Source organism: Nyctibius grandis, chromosome 4 (genome assembly GCF_013368605.1).
Source record: "Nyctibius grandis isolate bNycGra1 chromosome 4, bNycGra1.pri, whole genome shotgun sequence".
Classification (NCBI taxonomy): Eukaryota; Metazoa; Chordata; class Aves; order Nyctibiiformes; family Nyctibiidae; genus Nyctibius; species Nyctibius grandis.
In genome coordinates, this window is record NC_090661.1 from 61,052,432 (window position 1) to 61,061,709 (window position 9,278).

Here is a 9,278-nt window from a genome sequence, read left to right on the forward strand (position 1 = left end):
TTCAAGATTGCATAACTGCACAGAGAGGTGGTGAGAGGCCCACATGAAGAGTTCAAAATAAGTTTGACAATATAGTAAATATCTACTCAGTAATTTTCCCTGGACTGAGCACCACGGAATGACAAAAAAAGTTATTAATCAGGCTAGTGTATGAACGTGGCTTTATGAGGACTGGAGCATACATTTCCATCCAGATGCTAAAATGCCCAATTCCCTTCACTTGCGGTTGACACCAACTAAAGACGATGCACGGGGGTGGGGAGGGGGGGAGCTGCAAACCAGGCACCTGATTAGATTGCTTTAAAACAGCCTATTCGGAACCAGATAAAGAAAAAATAAAATGAGATTTTAATTTTGCCTTTTATTCAGAGTTCTCGTAATAAGTTACATAAAAATGAAGGTGCCTAGACTCCCATGAGGAGGCTCAGCATTAATTTTTCCATCTTGCAGATGTTAGACAGGAGGCATGGAGGCATGCACAGTCCAATTTGGAGCAGTGCAGGCTGCACCCAGGGGGAGTTGCAGGTTCTCAGGATCACTGGGAATCTGCAGCCAGAGACCTGGCATCGGCCACAGGCAGAAATGGGGCGCTCAGGACCCATACCCACATTGAATGCTTGGGTCGTGTATCCCCAAAGTCAGCGCGGCAGGCACCTGGGTGAGCGGCAGCTGTAGCAGCAGCTCAGGGATGCATGATACGTATTTGCATAGCAGAGGGCAGTGTTCAGCATTTTGGACAACTAATATCCCTTTCTGAAGAAGGTGGTGAGGAAATGATGTGCACGCTACAAGCTGTGAACCCTGCAGCAACAGAGTGGAAAGGCTGTGAGCAGAGCTGGCGTATTTTGTCTAGGGCTGTGTCTATACACCAAACTAGATTTAAGCTCCGTACCTCTGGGACAGGTGTCCATCTAGTCCAGCCAGTAGGAATTTACAGGTCATAAATTCTTCCTGACTGGGTGAAGACTGAAGGTGGCCAGGCTGTGCTCAGCTCCATGTACTGCAAGCACTTTTCTGCTGATACACAACCCACCCAACCTAAAACCAGCCCTTGCATGTCCGCTCTGTGGACAGTACACAGGTCTGTACCTGACCATGTCCATGAGGTGACAACTTCAGCCATCTGGTCAAGGATTTTGCCAGACCTACTCACATGAGAAGCTGGTGTTTATACTTCACTTGACAACAGAAAAAAAAACATTGCTGGCTTCTCCTGGGTTGCCGTAAAGGAGCTGTCTGCCCTGACTTACAGCTCTCCTGGATGCAGCAGGACACCCCGTGAACAGGGGGACATCGCGGAGGCAGCTCTCTCCTGCCAGCCCCACCGTCCCCGCTGCACACCCATAGGGGCACCCCCCGCAGCACCAGCTGGACGCGGGAGAGTGCGGTCACGGCTGAGCTGGTAGGAGAAGCCAGGGTGACGCACACCCCGCAGGCCCCGGGAGCGGCCCCGGGACGAGAAGAGATCATCTTCCCCAAGGATGCAGGGGCCGTCCCGACCAGGCTGGCGTCGAGCGCGGTCGAAAGCCGCCCCCGCAGCGCGGCCGCGCCCCGCCTTCACACCCCGGCGCACACCCGCAGCCCCGGGGCTGGCCCGCCCCTCAGCCTGCTACGGCCCCGCGGCTCCTCATTCCCGAGGGCCCTCGGGGGAGGCCAGTGACCCCTACCCCGAGGGGAGACTCGCCGCTGGGGGGACGCCCCCTCCGACTCGGGGGCCGGGGCAAGGCGGCGGGGGCGCGGGCACCTCCGGGCCGGGGGGCGGCAGGGCCCCGCCGCTCCCCCCCGCCGCAGCCGGCACCGCGGCGGCTTCTCGGGCAACAGCTACCCCTAGCGGCCGGAGCGTGCCCCGCGCCCCTCCTCCGCCGCGGGGCAGCGCCCGCCGGCCCGCGCCCACCTGGCACCCCCCGCGCCGGGGCCCGCCGGGGCCCGGGCCGCCCGCCGCGAGGCGACGGGGTACTCGCGGGCAGGGGCGGCGGCCGCCTCCCGTCCCGCCGCCGCGGCGGGAGGATGCGGGCGCAGTGCGTCCCCGGGTTCGAGCCCCGGGTGCCCCTGCGGCGCCGGGTCGTGTGGCGGGGCGGAGGCCGTGCCCAGGGGCGACCGGGCTGGCGGGGCGGGGAGGGGAGGGAGGCGCGCGGAGGGACGCGGCGGGGCGGCCCGTCCCTGTCACCTGCAGGCGCTGCCGGGACGGCCCCGGCCCCCGCTGCCGCTTCGTCGCGGCGCTGGCCCCGCGCTCGCACGGCCCGTGCGGAGCCGGGCCGGGCTGCGCCTGTTGCATTGTCCTTGGCGGGGCTACTTGTGAGCGCCTGCCGCTATCTGCGGCCCGGGACCCCGGCGGTGCCCTATCTCGGACTCTCTGCTGGTGCCTGATAGCGGCTGCTCCCTGCTTCGTTGCACGTCCCTCGCAGCTCCCGCTGGGGCTCTCTCCCCTTTTGTCTGTGTATTTTTAGGTCATTAGAGTGGAGAGGTAGGTAATCCCCAGGCTCAAGTTCCAGAGGGGCGGGTTCTGGCCGGAGGTGGAGTCACTTTTCATTTAAATCCCTGACTATAAAATGGGCTTAAAGAGAAGCGGGATCTCAGCTGTGCTGCACAGACCCCAGCAAGCAGGGCGCGTGGGGGCCCCCAGGCAGCCAGCGCCCTGCAGCACAAGCCGCTGCGATGCTCCACTCCCTTGGCGTTCACACCTTGCAGCTGCTCACTCAGGCGGCCGCCTGCATCCTCCTCTTCCCCCGCTTCCTGCTCACCGCCGTGATGCTCTGGCTCCTGGATTTTCTGTGCATTAGGAAGAAGATGCTGATGATGCCCACGGCGGAGGAGGCGGCCAGCGCCAGCGAGGAGCCGTCCCCCGACGACCCCCCGGTCTGCGTGTCCGACTCCAACCGCATGTTCACGCTGGAGTCGCTGAAAGCCGTGTGGCACGGGCAGAAGCTGGACTTCTTCAAGTCGGCGCACGTGGGCTCCTTAGCCCCCAACCCCGAGGTGATCCAGCTGGACGGGCAGAAGAGGCTCCGCATCCTGGACTTCGCCCGCGGCAAGAGACCCCTCATCCTCAACTTCGGCAGCTGCACCTGACCCCCGTTCATGGCCCGCCTGAGGTCCTTCCAGCGCCTGGCCGCGCACTTCGTGGACATTGCTGACTTCCTGCTGGTGTACATCGAAGAAGCACACCCCTCCGACGGCTGGGTCAGCTCGGACGCAGCCTACAACATCCCCAAGCACCAGTGCCTCCAAGACAGGCTGCGGGCAGCTCAGCTGATGAGGGAAGGGGCGCCCGATTGCCCCCTGGCCGTGGACACCATGGACAATGCTTCCAGCGCCGCCTACGGTGCCTACTTCGAGAGGCTCTACATCATCCAGGAGGAGAAGGTGATGTACCAGGGAGGCAGAGGACCAGAGGGCTACAAGATCTCAGAGCTGAGGAGCTGGCTAGACCAGTACAAAACCCGGCTCCAGAGCCCCAGCACGGTGGTCATCCAAGTGTAAAAAGGACCTGGCAAGAAGTGCAGGGGTGGAGAGGCGAGGGGAGGGCGGGAGGAGAGGTGGGGAGGGAGAAGGCGCTGCGACGCGGATGGCAGGAGCTGTCTTCCCCCGGGGACACTCGAAGGAGGCTGCTGTGCGAGCTTTCGAGCAAGATGTGCCATAGTCCTTTCTCTATTCAAATCATGTTGATTTGCCAGCCACGCTCTGTCAATACTGTATTTCCATGTGCGTTTTGTAAATAACTCTTTTCTTTCTTTTTTTCTTTCTTTCTTTTTTTCCGAGAAGCGTTCACTATTTTTTAAGGAGGCTCTCTCTTCCTACGGGATCTGTTCCCAGCTGCGTGTGTGCGCGGGTGTGTGTCTGAAAAGTTGTGTACAAGTGCTCCGTGCTACCTAGCAAGTGCTAACTGGGTTTTCTAGTATTTCTTTGTGATGACCGATTTTGAAATGGGTTTCTCTAATGCCAGGAAATCGCGTCTGATGTTGTCAAGTACTAGAACTGCCAATAGCCAGAGCTGAACGGAATGTCCTATTTATGTGTGTGGGGGGGTTTTGTAAGACGTTCGTTCACCTTTTTTTTTAATGAATTTTTTTTAAATAATAAAGGTTAAGTAAATACATGGCTACCCTTGACTGCCTCTATCTTCAGACCGCTACATTCACTTTCCCTTTTGCCTACCTCGCAAGACCCTCCCCGCAGCCGAGCAGGGAAGGCGAAGCGGCAGACGGGATAGGATGCGCTGCTGGGGGCTCGGGGGCGGCGAGCCGCTGCCGTGCCCGGCGACGGGCTCTCGCCCGGCTGCGTCAGAAGCGCGCACCGCCCGTGGCCCGAAGGAGAAGGGAGGGTGCTGGACGTGCCCAGGGGGAAATCCAAACCTCCGGGGCTCCCGGGGGAGGGAGCACCTCGGTGGTCCTAGAGACCTGCCCGGAGGACTGTGCGCTCCCTCTCTGACCCCGGAGAGCCGTCCCCGGGGCTGAGCCCTGGCAAAGCGAAGGTGCAGGGCTGGCCGGCGCCGTGCAGGCAAGTGAATCCCGGCCAAATAAACAGGCGGGGGAAAGCCGTCCTGGCCGGGAGAGCTGCCCCGCCGAGGACGTCCCGTCGCGGGCGCGCAGGCGGTGTCAGGGCCGGAGCCCGGCCGGGGGCAGCGCGACCCGCACCTGTGGTGAGGCGGGGCCATCCCCGCCGAGCGACGGCGGCTGCGGGCCTCGGGCAGGATGTCAGCGCCCAGCCCGGCGGTGCGAGGCTCACCGCTTCCCCGGGGGCCGGCAGCTGCGTTTCGAAGGGTGCGGGGTGCCAGAGCTCACTCCCCCGGAGCCCGACAGGTGAAGCCGAGCGTGGAGAGCATCCCGCAACCCCCGCAGGAGCTGTGCAAAGCCGCCCAGAAACAGCGGGTCTTTAAGCACCTCCCGTCGTGCCTCTGACCGCCTCCTTGTCCTTGACAGCAGCAGGACGAGGTGCCCGGGCTGCTCAGCTCCAGACTAAGTTTTGGGGAGGGGTGCACCGCCCGAAGGCAAAGCAAGCCGGAGATGCCGCTCTCCGCAGCTGGGGGACCGGCTCACGCCCGCAGTACTAAGCTAAACCTGCGGAAAGCTGTTTGCAAGGGCGTTATAGCCCGTCTTGTCCATGACAACGATTGTGTCTCCGCAACGTCCCTGTCCCTCAGCATTCACGGTTTAAATCAGCCCGAGTAACCCCTCCCGCCGCCACCCCGCAAGACAAGCAGCACCGGGCGGTCTCTCACAGCTAAACCAGCGGCTCCGACCCCGCAGCCCCTGCCCTCGGCGGGAGCGCAGCGCCCCTGGAGATCGGGCCGCTTCGGCTGAGGTGCCAAAAGATCCAGCTCAGGTGCCCGTTTCGGGTTCCCCGACCCGCCTGGCCGTGCAGCCTGCTCTGCCCACCCTTCAGCACTTCACCTTTCCGCTGCCCCATGAGAGGACACCCGGCCGGTCTCCCGCGACACCGGGCTCAGGGCTCCGCCCGGCTCGGGCACCTCCGGTGATGCTGGGGCGGCGGGGCGAGAGCCCGAGGTGGGCTCGCTTCCCCCAGCTGCGCGTTGGGCGCTAAGCACAGAGCCTTCCACGAAGCCCCAGAGGGGAGGGGGAAGCTCCGTGGCTGCCCCAGCAGGGCGGGATGCAGCAGGACACCACCTCGCTCCTCCCGGCGTGGGCAGCGCCCGCCCAGGCACAGTAAAGGTGTCAGTGCCTGAGCCGCTTCCAGCCACCGTCCGTGCCTCTCGCCTGGTGCATGGGCGCATCAGCCTCGGTTCCCTCCCCGCGACCCCCCGCGGGCCGAACGAGAGCATTTTCCCCGTCCCGGACTCCCAAGCATCCGCAAACCCGGCTGTCTCCGAGCCGGCTTCCAGCGCAGCCCGGCCCCTGCCCCCGCAGTGCCTTCCCCAGCCCCACGCGGGTCGTGCCGTGAAAACCAAAGGCAGAAGAGTTCTGGCAAACCCGCGCAGCGGGCCTTCTCTCACGAGGCCGCCGTGAAGGACTTTCTCACGCAGCCTTAGAAGGGCGGTGGGTGCCCCCCGCGCCGCGCCGCCCCGCCCCGCTGCCCGCATCGCCGGGCGGGGCCGGTACCGCCCCGCGCCTCCCCGAGCGCAGGGTGCAGGGCCGGGTCCCCCGGCAGCGCTAAGTTCGGCTCCCGGAGCCGCAGCGGCACCCACCCGGCCCTCGGCGGGTGTCAGAGGCCGTGCGGCCCCGCGACCATCCTCACAGCCGGCGTCGGGTCAGCTGTGGTTGTACGGGCTACAAGGGCAGCTTCTCCCTGTCCCATTAGTTGGGTTCCCACTCCCCCCCCTCCCCTTCCCGCCCCAGTTTAGCTTTCCTTGCTTTACAATAAAGCCCTTTGCTTTCTCACCTCGTTATCTCTTTTTCTTATCCGCTTTTGGCACGCTTTAGTTGTAATTCGAAGTCACGGGCAACCCCCGAGCACGTCCCCACTCCGGCCCGGCCCCCAGGCCGTGTTCCGGCCATACGGTCAGCAATGATCACTGTCCTCACTTGGGCTTTCACAGCTACAGAAACAGTCTCGTCTTTACTTTCCGCTACTAGCAGATTTTGGTCAAACGCTATTGGAGGTCAGGATTTTTTTTTCCTCTAAATAAGTCAGCTTTCTAAAGCTACACTTCTCCTTTAAACCGAATACAGAGCTCTTACCACTTTCTCTTTAATCAGCAGCAGAGGAAAAATTTGCTGTGAATGCCCGGAATCCCTGAAAGAGCTCACGCTTTTCCTTTGCACAAATCAAAGTTATCTGCTCCTATTATATCCTCCACTTAAAATGAATCATAAGCCTCCATCCCACTGAACTTTCTCGGGGACACTTGTTTAGCACAGACGAGAACAATACGCTTCACACTGAAAGAGCCCAGGGTGTCAGAAGCCTCTCTGGCTGATGTGGAGTATTGGGAAACGTCCTATCTTTAAAATGCATTTTTACTGCCTTTCCACCTTCCTAGTGCATGACAAACAGAAGTCAGAAGGCAGCGAAGAGATTTATCAGAGAGAGATCGGAGTGGTGATTACGTGTTCTGTCAATAATTAATTGAATTATGTCCTCAACATAATCACATACAGTCTTCTAGCCGGGAGGGAAAAAGAAAGAAGGAAGTTGTGGTGTGGTCGGAGGGGGGATCTCAGGACATGGTTCCAGTCATTAAAAATGTGATGTAACATTGCAATCTGGTGTATTCTGAGGCACAAATGGGGAAACACAAACGAAACCAACTACTAAAATATTACTTGCTTTCCAGCAGGGAGACAGCAAAAGCACTTGCTTTCATTAGTTGTTTTCATTACTATTTTCTGCTGGGGATTTAAAAGGTGTTTTATGATGAACAGACCAGAGGTCTTACTCATTTGATCTATAAGCTGTATGTTGTAGGTTTTGTATTGTTCACCACATACTAACTGACTAAATTTGATATTTCTGATGTTTGAAATAAAAATTAAAATCAATCCAGCAAAGCATCAAATATCCAATTCAAATCTCGAAATGACACATTGAAAGAATCTTGCAAGCAAATTCTTACTCTGACACTAATTTTTCCATACTTCTTCCCGTCATAAGGGAGATCATCACATCATTATTAATTTATTATTTACTAAGAGCTGTTAGAGTGCTCTTTTGGTACACAAATGCAAGAAAACAAAAGGCTTGATTCAGTTCTCACACAAGTTTTGCACTGGTGTAACTTCAATGACACGGGTGTAGTCACTTCAGAACCACCTGGGTGCAATTATGATCAAAATCTGGGCTATTGCACTTCCTTTGCTTTTCTAATGGTTCAAAACCTCTATTTTTCTAGAGCATGCTGCAGAAGACAGACAGCTGTTTGAATACAGAGCTCTAAAATTGTTCTCAAGTTCCTCCACAATGACAGTACCAGTGTCCTAAATCCTGCCAGAAGTTAGTCACGTCAGCACGTTTCCTCACCATTCTGCACCCTCCCTACAGCGTGAGAGTTGTAAACCCCATCAATACATGTTCCCTTCCACCTGTTAAGGCACATCCTGTCGGTGTCTTGAGCTTTAGGTCAGGTAGCTTTTCACTTTAAATGCTTTTAAGCATCCAGCTGCCAAAAGGAATTTGACACCTGCTTCCTTCTTTGCAAATTCCTCTTTTCAGACAAATCCTTGATGATGCCTCTTGAGAAGGGATTCATTTATGACCTCTGCTTAACTGACTACTCCATGTATTTCTTGTCTTCTTGGCCTCCCACCTGCTTCTTCAGAGATTTTGGAAGTGGTTTACAGTGGTAAATGCATTAACAATCAACAGCCAAAAACATCCTAACTAGAACAGTAAGCACTATTCAATACTTCCTGTGTGAAAATACATTACTAGACAAGGTTAAAATCCTCCACTAATATGTTTTGTATAAGAAGTCTTCTCAGGGTATAATGCTTATGCTCACAAAAGGATCCCGCAGTCTGGTCCACGGAGTTCCTGTGCTCATCAAACGCACAAGACCAGGCCTATCTGATGTTTCCCTTCTCTTTTCCAAGTTAATAGCTCCTTCTTGACTTTGCTCATGGAAGCATTTTTTTCCATTTCCTTTTACGTAATAAATATCCTCCATCTCAAAAGGACCTTTAGGACATGGCCAGATGGGGTAAGGTAGTTCGACCTCCTACACATCGCTCCCCCAGTGCCCGGAACTACCCTGACACAGAGGTAATCCCTGAATGTCTGATAAAGACAACATCTAAGAGCTGCGATGGAGACATTCAAGGATGAATTGGCACATGGCCCTTGGCAGAAGGGGATCCCATTATCCACTATGGAGTAATGGGCACTATAATAAATGACAAACAGATGTAAATTTTACTGAAACCCCTAGCAATGAGGGTAAGGACCATGGCAAAGCTTTCTCTCTCTTCTGTCCATCTTCTCCCTCTCACCTTCTTAGGCTTATAAAGCAACTAGTGCTTGAGCAGTCTGCATTTGACTGGACTTTTACATCCATTCCAGGGCACCCCGGGTGGGATTTTTAAGGTCATATTTCTGTTTCCTTGGTGGGTCTTCCTTTTCTTGCCTGAAGAGCCAGTCAGGATGTACATTCCTTGCAGTAGGCAAAATTCAGTTTACGTATTTAATCACTCCAGGTTATCAGGCACAATTCCTCAAATGATGTGCCACACTGTGGAATTTAAATGAGGTCTCACAGCACAGAATCTCACTTCAAGTATCTTAAACTTGAAAAAATTTGTATTGAAACATCTTTCAGAGCCTTCTCAGAGCTCATACTGATATCAACTACATAGTGCTTATTGCTGTGTTAAAAGTTAACCATGGCT

The 9,278-nt window shown here is 56.5% G+C and overlaps 1 protein-coding gene across 1 annotated transcript; it reads left to right on the forward strand.

Annotated features, from left to right (window-relative positions):
- Positions 1–2,655: 2,655 nt before the first annotated feature.
- On the forward strand, positions 2,656–3,480 carry DIO3 (iodothyronine deiodinase 3). Its single transcript, XM_068399645.1, has one exon. The coding sequence runs from the start codon at positions 2,656–2,658 to the stop codon at positions 3,478–3,480; it is 825 nt and encodes a 274-aa protein (XP_068255746.1).
- The last annotated feature ends 5,798 nt before the right edge of the window (positions 3,481–9,278 follow it).